We start from the raw sequence: 21,170 nt of genomic DNA on the forward strand, positions 1-21,170 counted from the left end.
TGAATAGTCGAGACGTGAAACGCCTTCGAGACCAGCGGTAACTGTTGGGGGCGTTTTGCTTTAGTTGCTATAGCAACTATATTTAACTCGCAGGAAGGAGAGCAGTGGAGGTCGCTTAGCGTTTCTTTGTAACTGCACGTTACAAGGTAGGGTGAATGAAAGGCTAATTTGATGTTTTACTTTACTTTTATTGCTTTACTGCTTTATGTTACTGCACAATATCGTGAGAACGATTACGTTATTTCGTCTCTGACACGAACCAAACGGCTGTATAGGGTCAGTTCTAGAAAAATGCAATGTCAGCTGGTCATTAGATAAAGTTTCACCCTGGGTGTCCACAGGCTAATGTTAAACCCAGTCAAGCTAGCAACTGAGGCTAAAGTTCTTGTTTGATTTACTCAGGAAAGAAACATCCTCATAGAATAAAGCATGCTCAAAGTTTACAACTCCACTATTGGACACGACAGACAGCGGATAAATGAGCCTGATACAAATTTTAGAACATGAAAAAAAATATCACTATTACCAGTACGTGCCACTGATAAAGTATATATTTTGTGCTGGACTGAAAATAAGTCCCTATGTTCACTGTGCACTAATTTTATATTGACATTATTATGTAATGGTAAAAGGCTAATTTCGTAAAGGCCTTAATTACATTTATTTAAACATTAGTATACATGAACATTGAAATAATTAAAGTATAATATTAAAAAGGTGGAGGTGATCTCTGCTGGACACACTACGTGAAACCATCATCACCATAGGTGATTGTTTTCTGCATTTTATGTGGTATAAAATTTTTGTTTTTAAGTTTTGCATGTTGGAAAAGATATAAGCCGATGCAATATGTCTGTGATAGGTTGATAATAGCCCATGGGTAGGGCCACACTCCATTTCCTTTACTTCTATGCATTGAATGCCATTTTGCATGACATAAGTGAACCCGAGTGACTCTACAATAAATGTCATTACACTGAAGATCGGAGAAATTAGCAGAAGTTACAGAAAAATACGAAACTGACACCTACGTCGAAGACTGTTTTAGAATTTTAATATTTCTTTTTACATTGAACGAAAGTTCTTCCATTCTAAAGTCGATGATCTCAGTGATTGCTAAAACTGTCAATAAAAAAAGTTTTGTTCACTTAACAGTAACAAGTAACAAGCAAAAAGTAATTATAAGCTATCTATAGCTAGCTATATAGCTATTATAAACTATAACTATCTTTCTGCCTCTGTTAATGTGTTAATCTATCAACCCATGCTCAGCTGGCTCTCTCTCTCTCTCTCTCTCTCTCTGTCTGTGCACATCAGTATGTCCTCTTCTTCTCACAAGAGAAATCAACTACTGCTCAACACTGCACTGTCAGTAAATGAACAAGAAAGATCATAATCAGTACATGATGCAATTAGTGTGACCTCACAACGAGCATAGTGTTGATTATTTCACAAAAACATTTTCCATTTATCAGTCCGTTTACACTGGATGCGTCTGTAATTGTTCATTTTTCATGAATCTGTCACTCTGAACATGCTAAGTAATCAGGGTAGTATTGTTAACATCTTTGAAGAATGTTTATAGACTGATTTTTTGTTTTTTGTTGTTTTGCTAAAAAAAAAAAAACAGTCTGGGTAGTGCATGTTGTATTCATATTTGTTTATATATTCAGATCCCTTTCAGTTAGTTTCCAGAATAGATTTATAATGTCAACGATAACAGAGAGCCAGATGATGTCTAAGTCAGAGTGTATGAGATGAGAAGACGATAGAATTCCAAAGGAACATCAGTGACGTGGTGGGTTACGACTCTGCTTTTTCCTGACTGCGCTGGCAGTGACTGACCACCAGGGGGGAAATGACGTCTAGGCCACAACTAAGCACAATGTCGAGAGGTCGGCCGAATCTGGTGAAGATTGACAATATGCGGAACCACTCTGAGCGGTTCAGAGATGAATGCACAAGGCTGATCCAAGAAACAAACAGAACATGCAAACACATGCAAGACGATGACAACAAGCATCTTGGTGAGATTTCTCTCTCTTTTGAAGCGCTGGATATTGGTATTGCACACTGTACAGAAGTCGTATTTCTTCTACTCTACAGATCAGCGTGTGCGAGACATCCAGTTTCTGAAGAAGGAATTGGAGCTGAAGTTGGAGGAGATTGTTCTGGAAATTGATGTCCTTATTGAATTGCAGATCAGAGTGATGAATGCACTTGAGGCCTGCAAAGAGCCTTTGAGAGTCACTGTTCTCTGTCTGGAGGAAAGGTGAGGTTGGAAAATGATTGGGCGCTCAGAAGAAAAGTACATTAAGGAGTATTTATATTCGTCCTAAATTCTGAGACTTCTCTAGCATTTCACGTTTCTGTTAACTTTTTACAGCTGTTTTCATTATGTTTTCACCAACTCCATACATTCTTAAAGGCTTGTTTATTAATGAACATACACACTCACTATGCTTTGATACCGAACATACTATAAATGTATGCATGTATAAGTGTATATATGCTCAGTATATATATCTGTGGCTTGGTTATTTCAACAACTGTTCATCTGAAACTGGTGGTGCCGCAAGGAGAAGAGCAGGGCATGTTTGAGGTCTTGGGTCCAAAGGGGTCTTGGGGCCCAGGTTCTGAGATGACACACTGAGGTGACAGAGCCTTTGAGATGATGGACTGAGATGACGAACAAGAGTTTTGAATTGTTTTGATGCTCTCTGTTTGTATCTCCATCCATCCATCCATTGTCTTCCGCTTATTCCTGTTAAGGGTTGCGGGGGGGGGGGGGGGGTGGACCCTATCCCAGTGACTACGGGCGAGAGGCGGAGTTCACCCTGGACAGGTCACCAGTCCATCGCAGAGCCAACATATAGAGACAGACAACCATTCACAATCAGCCTCGTCCCCTCTTGATGTCTTTGGACGGTGGGAAGAAACTGGAGTAACTATCTAATTAATTGCACCTTATGGGCCAGCGACTGTGGACTGGCGAGCCGTTCAGGGTGTACCCCTCTCTCACCCAATGGCCGCTGCGATAGGCTCTAGAAAAAAAGTGTGAAATAACTCAAAACAAGTTCTAGATTTTTCAAAATAGCCACCCTTTGCTTTAATTCTTTCTTTGCTCACTCTTGGCATTCTCTCAATGAGCTTCATGAGGTCTTCCCCTGAAATGGTTTTCCAGCAGTCTTGAAGGAGTTCCAGAGATGCTGAGCACTTGTTGGCCCTTTTACCTTCACTTTGTGCTCCATCTCATCCTAAACCACCTGGATTGGGTTTATGTCAGGTGACTGTGGAGGCCGGGTCATCTGGCACAGCTCTCCATGTCTGTCCTTGGTTAAATAGTCCTTACACAGCCTGGAGGTGTGTTTGGGGTCGTTGTCCTGTTGAAAAACAAATGATGGTCCAACTAAACACAATCTGATGGGATGGCGTGTTGCTGCAGGATGCTGTGGTGGCCATGCTGGTTGTGTGCCTTCAATTTTGAATCCCCAACAGTGTCACCAGCAAAGCACCCCCACACCGTCACACTTCCTCCTCCATGCTTCACCGTGGGAACCATGCTTGTGAAAACCATTCGTTCACCTTTTCTGCGTTGCAGAAAGACACAGCGGGTAAAACCAAAGATCTCAAATTTTGACTCATCAGACCAAAGCACAGATTTCCACAGGTCCAATGTTCACTCCTTGTCTTTCTTGGCCCAAACAAATCTCTTCTGCTTGTTGCTTTTCCTTACAAGTGGTTTCTTAGCAGCTATTCAGCGCTGAAGGCCTGATTGGCACAGTCTCCTCTGAGCAGTTGATGTAGAGATGTGTCTGCTACTAGAACTCTGTGTGGCTTTTATCTGGGCTCTAATCTGAGGTTCTGTTAACTTGCAATTTCTGAGGCTGGTGACCTGGGGTCACTCATCCTCAGCAGCAGAGGACTCTTGGTCTTCCTTTCCTGAGGCGGTCCTCGTGAGCCAGTTTCATCGAAACGCTTGATGGTTTTTGCGACTGCACTCAGGGGCACATTCAAAGTTTTTGCGATTTTCCTGACTGACTGACCTTCAGTTCTTTAAGTAATGATGGGCTGTCATTTCTCTTTACTTAGCTGATTGGTTCTTGCCATATTATGAACTCTTAACAGTTGTCACATAGAGCTGTCTTCTGTGTCCCAACCTGACCTCTACACAACACAGCTGATGGTCCCAAACCCATTAAGAGGGCAAGAAATTTTACAGATGAACCCCGACAAGGTGAACCTGTGAATTGAAAACCATTTCAAGTGACGACATCATGAAGCTCATTGAGAGAAGACCAAGGGTTTGCAGTGCTGTCGACAAATCAAGGGGGGGGGGGGCTACTTTGGAGAATCTACCATAAAAAACACATTTACAGCTGTTTAACATTTTTTTCTTTACTACATAATTCCATTTATCTTGCTTCATATATTTGATGTCTTCAGTATGTCTCTACAATGTAGAAAGTAGTAAACATAAAAACAAAACATTGAATGACAAGGTGTGTCCAAACTTTTGACTGGTAGTGTGTGTACAAACACACAGACAGCATCAAAGCTATTCAGAATCATGTCCATCATGAAGGTTGACGGACTATCATCTCAGTCATAAACCCCAGACATCCTTAGACCTCAGACTTCAAACTTGGCACTACAATTCCTTAATGCAAAGATGAATGTTTGGTTAGATAACTGAGTCACAAACACAAATACAGACGGATTTCTTGTTTTTGTAGTAAGACATGGCTGCTTTGAAATACAGCAGCAGACAGTCACTCAGGGAAATCCTTAGCAGAATATTTGTGTTGGTTTTATTGGAACGTGGTAGAGATGACGGGGATAGAATCTAGAAAAAGCAGAATGAACGCTCATTCGTGCTTGTTGTGTGTAGAAAGAAACGTCTCTCTTCTGAGATGCTGCATGATGAGGTGGATGCAGAGCTGCAGAGGGAGAAAGAGACTATTGAGGGGGTGGTTTCCCTTCTGCAGCCTGTGGTAGAGCAAATCACTGAACAGATACGGTAAGGGACCTGGACTACATGTGACAATATGGACTTTGTGCAATCATGTCTGCATACTTATTGGATTATTCTAGCAGTTATAACTGAATCTAGACCCAGTTGCCAGTTAAACTGGAATGAAACATTCTTTTGTCTGTTCTACTTTTACTTTTGGTTACTCCAGATTGAACAGATCTACCAAGTACCTGCTTGAGGAGGATCTCAAGGAGAAATCTGAAGCTGAATGTGTTGATAATTCCTGTACCTTAATGATCAGCCACTCAATCAACAACCAGCAGAGATCCAAAAACACACAGAACGTTCTGCCAAAAAGGTAAACAAGTTATTCCGTAAAGGCATTAATAATATATCATTGAAAAGGCAATGTATACCTTGAGGATCTCTTTAACATCACGCATTGACACTTATCAAGAATGTTCGTAAAGCCTTTGCATGTAAATACAGATTGGTACTCTCGGGTCTTCATATTTTGTAACAACTGTCATCCTATGTCAGCTCATCAGTGACTCCGAAGCAGTGGGAACAAATTTCCAATCGCAATATAGCTAAAGCAGAGCAGCAGAAGAGCAACTCGCTATCTCTGCGGGTCCTGGTGGAGTCTCTGCTGAAGCAGACCTCTGCTGACATGCAGCGGCAGGTCCAGACAACTACAGATGCCTTCCAGCGGAATGTCAGGGAGATCCAGGCGGCCAAGAGCCAGATGGAGGATGAACTGGTTCAGGTAAGGCAAATGATAGTATACTTTGATCAGCCTGAACAATAAAGTCGATGACGATTGATTATCTCAGTACGATAGTGTAGGGGAGTTCCGTGTGATGAAGGAATTCGTCAGAATTCTTCCAACTACAAATTTACAATTATGAAAAGGCACCACAGGTTCACTCCCGGCCAGCTATTAACCTTCCAGACAAATTATGAGGATGAGTCACAAGAAAGCTCAAAAAGAGGATACCAGATAAAATTCCTTATCAGGTAGCACCTGTAAGGGGGGAGGGATACACAAGGCAACATGCGAACAGTGAGTTTTTATGGTTGATCTTTAAAAATTTGGGAAATGTAAGAATTGGAGCAACTTTGACAAGGAACAAATCCTAATGGATAGATGGTCATGTCAGAGCCAAAACAGCAAGTGTTGTGATGTCTTCCTAGTGTGGGTGGGTCAGTACCTACCAAAGTGGCCCAAGGAAGGAAAACTAGAGAACTGGCCATGAGTACCCACAGCTCATTAGTATAATAGTGGAAGTGACGGTCCGATCACACACAAAGGCTTTTCTCAAATTGTTGGTGTGAATGTCTTGGTGCCAAACCCCACAGGACACCCTCAGAGGTCTTGCGGAGTTTGCACCAGCTGTTTTGGCAGCACGAGGGGAATTAGACAGGTGGTTTTAATGTTTTGGCTTATTTGGCAAATAAAAAAGTAGAGTGATTGATACTCTAAACTGATCGTAGGTGTGACTGTGAGTGTGAATGGTTGTCTGTCTCTATGTGTTGGTCCTGTGATGGACTGGTGACCTGTCCAGGGTGAACCCCGCCTCTCGTCCGAAGGTTGCTGGGATAGGCTCCAGCCCCCCATGACCCTTAACAGGATAAGTGGAAGAAAATGGATGGATTTATCTATATCTCTATATCTATATCTATCTATCTATCTATCTATATATATATAATATATATATAGATATCTATATCTCTATATATATATAGATATATAGATATCTATATCTCTATATAGATATAGATATATAGATATATATCTATATCTATATCTCTATATCTATATCTATCTATCTATCTATCTATCTATCTATCTATCTATCTATCTATATATATATAGATATCTATATATATATATATATATAGATATCTATATCTATATATATATAGATATATAGATATCTATATCTATATATATAGATATCTATATCTATATATATAGATATATAGATATCTATATCTATATATCTATCTATCTATATATATATAGATATAGATATCTATATCTCTATATATATATAGATATCTATATCTATATAGATATCTATCTATATAGATAGATAGATATATAGATAGATTTTATATATATATAGATATAGATATATATCTATATATCTATATCTATATAGATAGATAGATAGATAGATTATATCTATATATATCTATATATCTATATATAGATATATATATATGTAGTCACCAGAATTTTTTTTTAAATTTGGTGTGACATGTTCCATGTCCCTCCCCTCTAGATTCTGTCTGAGACCACAAGCCAGCAGCAGGTCCAAGAGGATCTTCTTGTGGCCATCACAGAGGCTGAACACTTCCTGAGTCTGGCTAAGGCCAAACTGGCTTTACGTCAGCAGAGGCCAGCCAAAGAGCAATGCCATGACTCAGCGCAATGCCAACTCCTTGTGGAGGTCCAGCAGGTTACTGCTCAAATCAGCAGGTAAGACCAAGACACACTCAGCTCAAACATATATGAAAAGGTAAAGAGAGAAGGTTAAGTTAGAGGTGTGAGTGGCTTTGGTTTAAGCTTTCTACCACCTTTTCCAGGACCTAATTAATGATCTGTTGTTGAGAAGTATTTTGCTCCGTCTCTCTTTAATGTCAGATTGCATGCAGCAGTGGCCCAGTCAGAGAAGGAGCAGAGAGGTCTGATTCGTTGCCAGCTGGAGCTGCAGGAGAACATCAAACTCAAAGCCAGCTCTCTCTACATTGATGAGGTCATCTGTGCCCAACACAGGGAGCCCATTATTATACACAATTTCTGAGCTGGCAGCACAATAAAACTCTGCATATACCTAGGGGGACCAGATGGCCAACTTTGTGTGGGGCGACGCTGCATTTTCAACCCAAACTGCGTGTCTTGCAAATTTAGACTGTCTTGCATTTTAACTACCTGTAGTTTTCACAAAACAAGACAGGTGTATATATAAAATGTAGCTTTTAGCGGCAAGAAAAATAAGGTAGGCCTGCCATGAGGGGGCTGTCAATCAAACCACAGCACACAAGTAGGGAGTGGTGGAGTGCACAGTTTGATTGACAGCCCTGATCCCCACCATGTGGCAGGTTGACCTATCATTGTCCAGCCAAAAGGTGCACTCACAAAACAAAGGAAATTGCAAGCAGGTTTTGGTGGGGGGTCAAGTTTGGGGGGTATGGTGGGCTGGGTGGGTGGGTAGATGAGGCCAGAAAAGAGACATCCCAGTCTGGATCGATTTCTACTAAGATCCAAAGATGATTCAAAATAAAGAGGATAATTGTGCTGACAACACTCCATCACTCCCAGCCACACAGAGACCCTTAAAGGCTCAAACTGTTCATGTTTGTCGTCTTTTTCCATGCATTGTAACATGCTGTGTTTTCATATCTAAACCTCAGGTCAATAAGTTGTTTTATTTTATAGTTCAGTCTGATAATAAAGTGAGAAGAAACATTGAACATGAAACAGTTCTTGGGATAGAAGTGTGTCATGAACTGGGCCGCACAGCCATGACAGAGGGAGACACAAACGCAAGGAAAGTCAAATAAATGATTTTATTCACTAAAGAGTACCAAAAGCATAGACCCAAGAGGGAAAATTAAAAGAATATGTTGCGTGTAGTCAGTGAGTTCAGTAGTGGAAGTGTGTGGGTGTTGTAAGGTGCAAAACTCGTACCAACACAAACCAAGACCCAAAGGCTGCATCAGGATGAGAATAAAGTGGGCAGAGAATTGAGAAGTCAGCGCTTTTAAAGGCTCATTGAGCACAGGTGCTGCTGCTTCCCTGATGACAAGACAAGACAGGGAGGCCAAGAGGGTTGGCACAAGAGAGTAATCAGACTGTCATGTAAGATCATCACATCCATCGTCATCTTCCGCTTATTCGTACTAGTGAGGGTCACGGGGGGGCTGGAGCCTATCCCAGCATCTACGGGCGAGAGGCGGGGTTCACCCTGGACAGGTCGCCAGTTCATCGCAGGGCCAACATACAGAGACAGACAACCATTCACACTCACATTCATACCTACGGTCAATTTAGAGTATCAATCAGCCTAGTCCCCAAATTGCTGTGTGTGTGTATATATATATATATATATATATATATATATATACTGTACTATATATATATATACTGTACTATATATATATATACTGTACTATATATATATATACTGTACTATATATATAGTATATATATGTACTATATATGTATATAGTACATATATATACAGTATGTATGTATATACATATATATATATATATACACATACACACAGTATGTATATATATATATGTAGAATGTAACCCTCCAACCACTGTTTCCTGGTGTATTTTAGAAGAAGTCAAGTCAATTTTATTTGTCCAGCGCCAAATCACAACAAAAGTTCTCTCATGACACTTTACAAGTAGAGCAGGTCCAGCACCACACTCCTTCAATCAATCTACACCCAACAGTTCTCCATCAGCAAGCACATCCTGCAACAGCAGCGATGAAAACCTTCCTTTAACAGGCAGGAAGGTCGAGCAGATCCAGGCTCAATGGGGACGGCCTTCTGCTTTGACCGGTTGGGGGAAAGAGAGCAGGACAGAGACAAAGACAGATAATGGAGGAAGACAGATATATAGAAGGAAAGAGAGAGAGAGAAAGGGAAGAGTGATGGACAGACAAGGACATGAGCAGGTGGAGCTCTTCAGGTCTGTAACCTCCCCCAGCAGCACCTGGGATGCGGGATGCAGGGAGCCTTGAGGCTCTGAAGAAAGCAGTGTCCACTGTCACTTTAAGAGGTTTTACTGTAGAACATTTCTATCACAAAGAGTTCATTCCAGGTTGGTACATTCCCATTACCACACAGTTGAGTTCAGCCTGGTGTTGCATTGAGAAAAAGACCAGTGGCATTTAAATCCCCGGTTTTTACATAATGGAGGGCTCATGGGCCAAACATAGCTGGTGATATTTTTGATGGAAATAATTTGCAGTCTACTTACAATTTACAGAGCAGTTTTTTATCTGCAGTTCAGAGCTGCACTCAAAACTCACTGGTTGATCCTCGCAAATGTTCTAAGTTTTTCTGATCATGCTCTCCAGGAAAAACCCACCAGAAACTACCTGAACCAGGAGCTACCTAAAGAATTGACATCAGCCAGCAGACAGTAGCTATGTGAGTGGTACTGCTGTTTCTGCAGCTTTTTACAAGTGGTGTTTACTACTTACTGGTTGTCTTTGAGCAGGTCTCAGTGAGTCACCTCTTTTTCCCTACCAGATCAGAACTCCCTCTGATACAAATGGGTGACTCAGCTAGAAACAGAAAGAATCATAAGCCTGCCTAACCATGTTTTGTCAAGTGCATTTGCTGTAATACACTGGTTGGTGCTATACGGTGCCCTCAGGGGACAAACCGCCAAGGCAAGTCACACAATCATTCTTACACCAGTCTACTAAACACAGACAAGTCTTATAACTGAAAAGCTTTATTTATCATTTACTTCATTTTCTTGTTGCCCCTTTTTGCCATTTATTCAGGTCCTTGGGGAAAGTAAAGGGAAGTGACAAATGTGTGGAGGATTTTTCTTCTAAATACCATTTGAATATACAAGAAAGCCCCCCCGTGACCCTTAACAGGAATAAGTGGAAGACAATGGATGGATGGATGGAAGAAACAAAATGAGTACGATGCGTCTTTTTCAGATGTATGCGTGTAAATGGTTTCCGATAAGGTCTTCACTCTTTGTGGTATCTCATGAATACTAAATCATCATGATTATACTGTTTTGAACCGTCACTCGTGAACAATTTACATTTCACCAAATACACAAGGACAAAATTGTCATTATTATTGTTTTATTCCTTACTCTGACATTAAGCCTGGCTGAGACACTGCCACTCTACCACCAAAAAAGGCAGTATAGTGCTGTGCACTCGGCTGCAGCACTCCATAAATGTCTCCGCTACCAGTTCAGGGCTTAAGCTTTACCACATCCTGTCCCGAAGACAATACAAATAGGATCAGAGAAAATGCAAATACCTTCCCTTTTCTTTTAAGCAATTTTTAGTAAGGATAAGACAATTGAAAGAAAACAGCTTAGAGCAAACATAGTAGGGCCACAATTAAAGTACCTTCAGGCTCAGGCCCTAATTCACAATGGTCTGCAATCACTTTGGGATAAATGTAGTCAGAGAGAGATACTAATCCTTGATACTTACCAGTTATTATATTTATACTTTAACAACTTCAATCTTTTTTTTTTTTTAACCTTTCCTCCTTCTGCATGATTCTCACCTGCATATTCAACTTGGAGGTCTTCAGGAAACTATTCACAGGACTAATCAGAACAATCAGAAAATGAATTTCACAAACAATATCAAATGATGTACAGGAGCTTGTTGGTTCATGAAACAATGTCCAAAAATCTATATTTTCCTTAAATGTTGATGTGCAAAATGTATAATGGTAAAATGATTTTAGTAATTGAATACTGAAGGAAACAGAAGATGACTTACAAGTTTACAGTGAGTGTAAACTGATAAGGAGCGTAAACAAAAAGTGAGAACCGGCAACATCAAATCCAAGCGTGGTTGTAGGTTGGTAAATTCCACTTCCAACACCAAAGTATTTGTCTTCCATCCTTGCTAATGATCTCGATGACGTTTCAAGAGAATGTGGGTTTGACACTTGGCCTGAAGAAAGGACAGAAAGGCTCTCACCGAAGGAAATAGTCAGAAACATGCATTTAAAATCTCATGTGATTTGGGTTTACCTCGTGCCAGCGTAGTGTAATGACAGGCAGAGCCAGATGGCAGTGAGGACAGCTACTGATCTGGTTCGGGTCTCCTCCAGCCACCCGAGGTGCAGTGTGCCGTCCGTTTGAGGGAAAGGATGCCTCATAGGTGCTGCGAATCTGAGGAGCAGCTGCCTTCCAAGAAAAATCCTCCTCTTCCTCTTTACCTACTGGTTTAGTCTCTTCAGTGTTCCAGCTGGATGCTAAAACACACTGCAGCTACATCAAAAAAATAATTAAAAAAATTGTTTACAATATGAATAAGTCAAGAATAATCGGCCTCTTAAGGAAGGTGACATTCTCAAGAACCAAAATGCAAAAGAAAATTACCAACAATACCGAACAAATTCATCCTCCGCCTCCACGTTAGCTTTCATGAATTCTTGCCAAATATGTCAGCATGAGTGGTGTGATAATAAACACTTAACCCCAAAAAGTGTTTTTTTACCTGTCAAGGAATCAAAAATAGGTATCTTGAGCTCACAAAGACACTTATCCCTCCTTCTCCCTTCCTATAATTAGCTCAAAGCTAATGGGGACTGCTAACAATCTGCACAAATCCCCAAACCGTTCTTGTTCAGCGCTCCTTTAAGGTGGCCCTGAATACGACTTTCTGGCACATTAAGTGAACCAGTTTGCTTGTGCTTGTTCATGGTCACTGCAGACTGGAAGACCTTTAGTTTGTTTGCGTTCAGCACAAATCAAAGTTGCTAATTTTTCTTCTAATCTAATTTGTATTACTGCGTGTACTGTGTTAACACCAGACGATGCACTTGTTAGCTTATACACAGACATTCCTGGACAGTTTTGCTGTTGTCTTCTTGCAGTAACTGTTGCTAGGCGTCATTCGTTCCAAGCTACATCGACATGGTTGGCTCTCTCTGTACACTGGAGTATAAAAAAAAGAACATTCTTGTGAGCTCCAGACACCCATTTATGAATACTTTAAGGGCAAAACACACTTGAGTGAAGTATCATTTTAACATTTAAATAAAACTTGGTTTACTCTGGAAACTGCTTAAAAATTACAGGAACCAATCTACTGAATGACTCATTTTACATTTATGTATGAGATAGGCTCATTATTGCTCACTAAAAGTAGAATGAAAAAGTTAATGGCTTATCCCATAATAGCTTTATGTGCATTTTTATAGGCTGAATTCTGTAGCAATACTCCCGCAGAGAAGACAATACCTCGTGTTCTTCTATGTCTTCAGCTGGAAAAGAAGATGCACAGTTGCTACATCGCACTGTGGATTTAGCTGGGAAAGGAGAAAGTACTGTAATTAAAAGTATTCTGAGCGTTTAGTGGGTTACGCTGTGTCAGACCCCACGTACCCTTAATCTGCTTTAGTGAACTGCTGATGGTTGGAGGAGGACCTGAGCCACTGTCAGTGTCTGAGCAGGTCAACTGGTGGCTGGGCTGGTCTCTCAGGGTCACGTAGTGGCCGCAGTCCTTGCAGAGCTCCGTGCGACTCCCACAGACCAAGCTGTGTTCATCCAACCCCTTCCACGGCAGCTCCAGGTCACAGTATTGACAGGCCTCCAGACGCTCCACACACTCATCCAACTGGAAGCGGAGTCAACTGTTAGTATACATGTACTGACGATGAAGTGGAGGGACAAAGCTCTTGTAACAGTACAATGTGAGAACATGACAATTTTTAAAGGACCATAAAGTTTTTTTTGCGGACTGCCCTATGTAACTGCGAGTACCTCAGGAGGTACGCGTGCCCTTGTCTGGGAATCACAGGTGCTTTCTGACCCTAGCATCAGCGACAGTGATGAAGGGAAAGGTGACAATGACACGTACTCAAATATAACTTAATAACACACCATTTGTGCACATATTGTACACCAACTTATAATTTTCCTGCCTCTCACCCCTATGTTGGAAACAACTGCTCTTCATTCACAGAGCAGCTGGCCAATTTGACATGTGCAGGTTGCATCAGGTGTTACTGATCTCATTAATTATGGCCATCAGTGGAACAGGGCTGTAATCAACGTTACTCTGCTGCCTTCATGTGATATGGGAAAGATGATCCTGTCCGTTTGTGAAGTGGAAATTATGAGTGCATTGTGTTCAAGTTCTTTTGTTGTCATAGTGAAGTAAAACATGGCGGACCCACAGTTTCATGTGACCGCACAGTACCATACTGACTCCTAGCTAGCATAACTCTTGGGAGGTAAAACCAAACAATACAGACTTTTTTTTTAAAAAAATGACCCTAAGTGTAAATGGCGATGTTATTAAAGTTCTGTGTGCCCCAGGATTATGTAGGCTACACACTGACCACCTAACATCAGCACACAACTTTTTACAGAATGCAATTCCTACCATTCATGATACTGTTGTTGCTCTCCGCCATATTGAAAGGTCAAAGTCGATCTCATCTCGGCGGCTCGGGTATCAAAAAAATCTTCTAGCTTTCCAGTGGATATTACAATGTGAGTGGGTGTTCGTGTGCAATTTTGATGTTGGTTTTTGGTATTTACTATAATTACTATCGGACATGAAGGCAGCGCTAATCACACCTGTTATTATCCTGCCAAGACATGTCAAAGTGCTGCTGTGGAAAGCAACAGTACAACAGGTTACACAAAGATTCTCCAGTATAAATATAGTACTTTGTAAACCTAGAAAATATACCTATGACAGAGGCTGTGGTTGAAGCACTTCTAGATCATTAGTAAATAGTACCAAGGTACTTTTACCACTATTTTACACAATCTCAAACAAATTTCCAGAAGAAGAAGAAGAAAAAAAAAACAGCCCTGGACTCACGTTGTGATCACTTAGATGACACCGCTCCATCTTCTTGTTACACTTGGAGCATTTCACCTGCAGAGAAATAGCTTTAAAACTATAATGCGACTCCGTATGTTTGTGTGTGCCTACATATACAGTGTGTGTGTGTGTGTGTGTGTGTGTGTGTGTGCGCGCGCACCTGGGCGTGCTGTTCCTCTCTGTGCTGACTCAGTTGTTCTCTGGGAACTGTTTCGTCACAATCAGGACAGAGACATAAGAAACGGCGACAGTGGGTTTCATGCAGAGCGAAGTTGACCTCTGCAACTTCCTTGAGGCTTGAAGAGAGCAAAGAGAGCCAGTCATCAAGGTTCCAAGTTCTTTTTTTTTTTTTTTTTTAATTTGATGTGGCAAAATCTCTTAGCTACATGCCAGAGTGTCACACTGAAACTCCAAATGTGGAGTAATCTTGTTCAGACTGAGGGCATCTAAAATCAGACCTTTCTGTTCACACTTGTGTTTGCAAGTGATGATATCAGATTTGCCAGGTCCAGACATCACCTGCTAAAAAAAACACGACATCGGATGTTGTGCAAATCTGCAAATCACTTTTTTTTTCTTCAACGAATCAAATTATATATCCACTGTACAGAAGCATCTCAGTCTGGACGTTCACATTGAATTTCAAGTCATTCCTCCATGGGAGATTCCTCCCTTAAGTTTGTCTTGTAGATACATTTGTGATTTCCGGACACAATAATGTTGCCACTTCAAAATAAAAGCGTGGGCAGAGAAAAGATCTGATGTGAGAAACACATCAGATCTTTTGCCTGCAGTCCAAGGGGGAACTTTGGAAAAGCCCATTTTGGTACTGGTGAGTATTTAATCAATCGTTAAAATTCAACCATGATCACATGGTACACATGTAAAAGCACGAAAGCCTTCTTCATCCGGGATAAAAGCGAAATTGATTTTTTTGAGCTGGAAAACATTATTTTTCACTATGATCACGATCGTTAATTAAAAAGTTGTCAAAAAGTTTTCCTCGTTTTGACTCTTTTTGATTGATTCATTTTTTTTAATGAACATTAGTTAACATTTAATGAAATTAAAAAAACAAAACAAAACCCATTTCCTTCACTCCATGAAATGGCTTTTACCCACCATGTTATCAGCTCACAAACCCATGGTAACTGCTGCTAGTTAGTTATTTGACCCCCCCCCCCCCCCATCAACTTAAATTACATCCACGAAGTTAAGTTGCGTCGAAGCCTGACAGCAACTGAACTGCTTTACTTCCATGTTGTTTCACCTCCGAAAGGGCATTGTGTTGCATCACAAATCATCGTTATAATCTTCTCGGATGTGATTTGTGGAAAACAAGAAAAGCTGACTCACCACTGGCCACAGGTGCGCGTGGCCACTTTGTCTTCCATCGGGAGGAATCTCCAAAAACAAATTCCCTTAGAGTTGAGGACTTGTCTTTAGTTGACACGCTTCACACGTTCCCTTTCAGTTCACCGAAACAGAAAGTGAAAATCGTTGCTCCCCGGCATGATATTTTCATCCGGACACAAGGGGGCGCCAGAGACCTTTCAATAGAAGTTGGCGCGGCTTCAGCGGGCGGAAGAGCGAGGATAGCAGGACTTCAAAGTAGAGCTGATGATGTTCACGGACTAATTAACACCATGCGAGAGATGATGCTTACACACAGACACACGAGTTGGTTGAGATACTGAAGACAACAAGTGCTGCCAAGGTTTATATCTACAATATGTAGTAGTATATGTAGTACATCCACTAGATACAGATGAACACAGATGAAAAGATCAAGATCAAAGGCCTTTCAATGCATAGCAGAGTGCAACCCCCTTTGGTGCAATTTTTTTCAAAATACAAGTGCAACAATCATTAAATATAAATATTATATGTATATATATATATATATATATATATATATATATATATATATATATATATATATATATATATATATATATACACACACACACACATACATGTGTGTGTGTACTTTCAGCATTTTCCACCTTTCTATTGGTGAACTGAGAGTGTTTGTACTGCTCAGTGCAAGGACTGTAGCTCTTATGCCAGGATCAGGACCATCTGTGCCACGAGGCAATTTGTTAGTACTGTACTGGCCTTTTACCTGTAGATATCCAAGATTTCATACTGCACAGTGTTGTATCTAATGGGGCACTTATTCCCCTGACGTGTGAAGACACTGACAAGGATTGGATTCAAACCCACTAGTGCAGAGCCCGATGGCTCAGCAGTCCATCGCCTCAACCTCTCAGCCACATCACCTGTTGAATGCTTTGCTGCGCCCTACTTCATTAAATATATTTCCCAGGGGTTTGCTGAACCAGAGAAACATTCAACTGGTGGCATGATGGAGGTTCAAAAGAATAAAACCAAAACCAAAACTGTCCAGTTCAATAACCAAAGTCAGATGGGATTAATATTGTTGCCATGCCATGTAATTTGAACCAGGGTTGCAACTCGCCTTCAAAACAAGTGTTCATTTTAAATGAAATATAAAGAAATAGCCAAACATAATAAGTATAGTTCTTCACTTTAATTCAGTGAAATTTCCCTCATTTTGATAAGTATGCCATCAAGCTCGCAGAAGTAAAACAAACAATCCTTCAAATTTAAATGGATGAATAAATGATTGAATCGGTCATCTTTTCGGTGGACTGTAGCACGGTTAATTAAACAGAACATCAACAACTGCAGACAGAGAATATGACAGCATCATCACAATGCTGACAGCGGACAAGGTGGAGGACAGATTAAGGCTAATCCACTGTCCTCTACTTGCTCACATTCAAATCGCATCCACATGACAGGCCAGATTTGTTTTCTTCATTCATTTCATTATAGGATCAGTAACTTGAGTCCCTGCCTGGCTACGGTCACAGGACCAGACCTTCTGCATGTTTCCAGACAGAAAAGACAGAAGCAGTCAGTTTGCAGGTTGCAAACAGGTCAGGAGAGTCAAACGCCGTCTGAAATGAAGATGTTCATCAAAAAAATCTAGCTGCAGGTCAGGAGTAGAACTGACTCACAATTCCATGTTGAGTACATGATGGAGCATGTCAACATGCTCCATCATGTACTCAACATGCTCCATCATGTTGAGTACATGATGGAGCATGTTGACATGCTCTCACACGGACCTGAAAGCTCTTCTGAGCTCTTTTCTGAAGACGTAGAATGGAATTTAAAAATACACCAACCTGAAAGATTTGTTTGGCCAAATTTGGTACCTAACAATTTGCACTTACTCTTTACAAGTACATTTTACTGTTGCAATATCACGTACTTTGCTTGCCGCTATCAAGTAAACTGAACTCACCCCTGACCTTAAGGTTTGCCAAAATATCAAATAAATGTTATTTGTTTACATTCAGTTTGGATGTCAAATCGAATCACATAAATTAAGTAAAATCAATTATTTGTTCCAGCAGCAGGTACGTAATCTATTTGAAAATATTATTTAAATCTAATATATCTTAAACATTCACTGTTATGAAAAAGATTTTTTATTTTTACACTTGCAGTTAATTGGTTGTACTTGTTTTTCTTTTTCTATTTTTATACCAGATTCATACACACACACACACACACACACATATATATACACACATATACATAAAAAAATGACTAAAATACAGTACAAATACATATTTATTTTTAAGAATCAATGTATTACAAGTATTTTTTAGTAAAAAAAACAAAATGTTGTTACAAAAACAAATCAAAAATGTTTTGGGGACAACTTTTGGGGACAATTTAAGATCCAAGAGGCGGCGGGGGATTACAATAGTTAAAAAGAAACCCTTCAACTTAACATAGAAACCTGAGGTCAGCACCTGTGAAATGCCGCAGAGGTGCAAGTCGGCGTCAGTTTTTTAATCTACAAGTATCAATTTAGTGTTTTTTTCTGGATTTAACAAAATTCTGCTGTAAATTTTAATTCAGCGTTTGGGGCATCAGAGCAGAATGTGAGCTTTGCCTTACTTTTAATGTTTGTCTGCCCTGCTGCCTACAAAAACCTATACTTTCAACATGAATGTCAAAACTCCGTGGCACACAAGAAAATGCTTTACTTGGCAAGCCTCAAAAAGATCCTCTCCTTTCTCACCAAGGTATCGAGTATAAGGCTGCGGAGCACAGTTTCACGCCTCTTTTCAGTTCCTTGGAACTGTCAAGAGATTAAAATCATGCAAATATTGAGAAATGAGTCCTTCAAAATAAACTAAGACATGAAAAAATAAAGGACATGGAAATGAAAGATGAATTGAGTGTGGCAGTGACGTCATGAATCTGGACTTTTTTTTTTTTTACAATTTCTATAAGTTTTCTTTTTCACAGACATAGGATCTTTAGGTATTTACCTGACATGTTGGGCCTCTTTCTTCCACCTCCATCAGAGTGTCACTGATGTTGGTGTGATGGGTCAATGCTACTGAAGGCGGTCACGCACTCTGCTGTCCACTCACCCCCTGCAGGATGCTAGTCCAGCTGTGGGAGAGCACGTATGCTCCCTCGTCCCTGTTGATGGTCCTGGGGCCTCGCTTTCTGATTTTCCACGTGTGATCCCTTAATAAATGTGTACGAAGTGCACCCCAGTTTTTAAAAGACCAAGGACATCTGGAGTACAAGCATGACAGTGTCCGACCACTCCACAGATGTTGCAATCTGTAATGTTTTAAGAGCTCCAAACGTTTAGATGCCCTTAAAGTGCAATTTATCTCATTTATCTAAATCTCATTAGCACTGATGACACAAGGGTCGTCCTTCGCCTGAAAAAAAAAGATAAAATTAGTGATAATAAAAATTACAACCAAGCTGTTTAAAAAAAAGTAAATGAAGGATAGCAATACTGCGTGTCAAAAGACACGGGCTGCGTCTAAATTGCCAAGTAGGTCACAGAATAGGTCGTAGGCTGTCCGAAACCACAACTGGCGCGAGTAGCGACCTACTTCACAACCTAAATTCCAGCCTAAACACACCTACATTGTAGGTCAGTTCAGGTGCATCCTACGGAGCAACCTATGGCCCACAATGCACTGCGGACTTCTTCTTCTTCCCCTAAAAACTTGTGGACGTGCAAGCCAAGTTTGCGCCACCAACTGTCTCCCATTGTTATGCAACACAAACGTTTAAAGTCATTGTTGATGACTAAAGGTGTGTTCACACCAAACGCGACACAGTGTGAACACACCTTTACAAGTGCGTTAATGTGCTTAATAATAGAGAATGAGTGAAAGGTGCGTTCAGAGTGGAGTGCAGTACGACAGTCAGGCCAGCAGGTGGGGCTTTCGTTGGTGCTGTCTACCTATTTGCGGTATCTGATCTGCCAGCAGAGGTCGTGCTTCACCACCAATCTTGGGTGTCTGAATCAGTGTTGCCAACTTGGCGACTTTCTCGCTAAATCTGGCAACCTTCCAACTCTCCATGGCGACTTTTTTTGTCAAAAGCGACTAGTGACAAATCTAGCGACTTTTCCTGGTGTTATTAGAGACTTTTATGACATTTGGAGACTTACGTAAAAGCACGTATCTTTGTCTGCGTCTGAATTGCCAAGTGCAACCTACGTCCTGCTGCTACGACCTACCGCTACAGCCTAATCCTACAACCTAAACACAGCAGCACCATTCAGACACCCTAGGTTGTCTGTCTCTGTATGTTGACCCTGTGATGGACTGGTGACCTGTCCAGGGTGAACCTCTCGCCCGTAGATGCTGGATAGGCTCCAGCCCCCCCCCCCCCCCACGCGACCCTTACTAGAAAGGAATAAGCAGAAGACGACGACGATGGATATACATATATACAGTATATGTGGTTCTAAAACATATTTAGGGTTTTTTAATCACTTTTTGTCTCTACTGCGAAGTCTCTCCTACAGCAGCCATTGCGATCACGTGCACATTATGCAAATTGGGCGATGACGACATTTGGCGACTTCAAGCGACTTTTAGGACAGCCAATAGCGACTTTCCTTACTGAGGAGTTGGCAACACTGGTCTGAATGGTGCTGCTGTGTTTGGGTTGTAGGATTAGGCAGTTGCGGTAGGTCGTAGCAGTCGGACGTAGGTTGCCACTTGGCAATTCGGACGCAGCCACGGAGACAGAGAGCGACGCCGCCATTGGCGTTCACATCCGGGAGCCACGAGCGTTATGCCGTGCTCAAAATTCAAAATCATGTCGCCAGAAGTAACTAGTATTTTACTTTGGGGGGGTTGCGGGGAAACGCTCACATTTACTGGCTGAAGATATGTCCATTTGAACAAACTGACAAGACCTTCATTGTAACAAATGAATCGTGTGTTGCTTATGTGAAAAAACACACCCGAAGACATGCAGAAACTGTTGTAATAGCACCTTAGCTGCGCCATCGTTTGGAGTTACATTTCACACCATGCTTTTGCAGCAACTGTCGTCCACACTACACGCGACAGCCAGAGTATCACACATATGCTGGTCCAATTAAAATTCTAAAAACTTACGTTTCGTTCGGCATTTTGAGGAACGCAGCACCTCCTGTGTGGCTTTGACCCTCTGCTAGTCTCTCCGTCGTCTCCGCGCTCTTCGTCCTACGTACTGCGCATGCGCGGATTC

The 21,170-nt window shown here is 41.0% G+C and overlaps 2 protein-coding genes and 1 long non-coding RNA gene across 4 annotated transcripts; 1 reads left to right on the forward strand and 2 right to left on the reverse strand.

The window, feature by feature from the left end:
• Positions 1-11: 11 nt before the first annotated feature.
• tekt1 (tektin 1) lies at positions 12-8,162 on the forward strand. Of its 2 annotated transcripts, XM_086215141.1 has the most exons (9): positions 81-146; positions 1,318-1,368; positions 1,838-2,027; positions 2,107-2,272; positions 4,892-5,020; positions 5,184-5,333; positions 5,516-5,741; positions 7,264-7,460; positions 7,626-8,162. In XM_086215141.1, exons 3-9 carry the CDS (start codon positions 1,859-1,861, stop codon positions 7,783-7,785), a joined length of 1,197 nt encoding a protein of 398 aa, XP_086071267.1. In that variant the 5' UTR covers positions 81-146; positions 1,318-1,368; positions 1,838-1,858; the 3' UTR covers positions 7,786-8,162. The 2 variants fall into 2 exon arrangements, with proteins under 2 accessions (XP_086071266.1, XP_086071267.1); XM_086215140.1 differs by lacking the exon at positions 1,318-1,368 and having other exon boundaries at positions 12-146.
• Positions 8,163-10,457: 2,295 nt separating this feature from the next.
• On the reverse strand, positions 10,458-16,063 carry xaf1 (XIAP associated factor 1). The gene is made up of 7 exons (XM_086215142.1): positions 15,921-16,063; positions 14,725-14,860; positions 14,562-14,618; positions 13,112-13,343; positions 12,968-13,035; positions 11,753-11,992; positions 10,458-11,672 (listed from the first exon to the last, which is right to left on the reverse strand). Exons 1-7 carry the CDS (start codon positions 15,956-15,958, stop codon positions 11,625-11,627), a joined length of 819 nt encoding a protein of 272 aa, XP_086071268.1. The 5' UTR covers positions 15,959-16,063; the 3' UTR covers positions 10,458-11,624.
• Positions 16,064-18,221: 2,158 nt separating this feature from the next.
• On the reverse strand, positions 18,222-21,170 carry LOC147254424 (uncharacterized). The gene is made up of 3 exons (XR_015118043.1): positions 21,059-21,170; positions 18,944-19,351; positions 18,222-18,750 (listed from the first exon to the last, which is right to left on the reverse strand). It is a non-coding gene; the product is annotated as an uncharacterized LOC147254424 (long non-coding RNA).

This window comes from Aulostomus chinensis, chromosome 10, assembly GCF_037954235.1.
Source record: "Aulostomus chinensis isolate RoL2024-O1b breed Wild chromosome 10, RoL_Achi_v1.0, whole genome shotgun sequence".
Classification (NCBI taxonomy): Eukaryota; Metazoa; Chordata; class Actinopteri; order Syngnathiformes; family Aulostomidae; genus Aulostomus; species Aulostomus chinensis.

Excerpts from the sequence above, each read along its gene's own strand:
- tekt1 (XM_086215140.1), top strand. The coding sequence starts at position 1,859 with ATGACGTCTAGGCCACAACTAAGCACAATGTCGAGAGGTCGGCCGAAT. Across the intron at positions 5,742-7,263 it reads TGGAGGATGAACTGGTTCAG|ATTCTGTCTGAGACCACAAG; the intron begins GTAAGGCAAATG and ends CCTCCCCTCTAG. Across the intron at positions 7,461-7,625 it reads GTTACTGCTCAAATCAGCAG|ATTGCATGCAGCAGTGGCCC; the intron begins GTAAGACCAAGA and ends CTTTAATGTCAG.
- xaf1 (XM_086215142.1), bottom strand. The coding sequence starts at position 15,958 with ATGGAAGACAAAGTGGCCACGCGCACCTGTGGCCAGTG. Across the intron at positions 11,993-12,967 it reads AAGACATAGAAGAACACGAG|CTGCAGTGTGTTTTAGCATC; the intron begins GTATTGTCTTCT and ends TTTTTGATGTAG. Across the intron at positions 11,673-11,752 it reads TTACACTACGCTGGCACGAG|GCCAAGTGTCAAACCCACAT; the intron begins GTAAACCCAAAT and ends TCCTTTCTTCAG.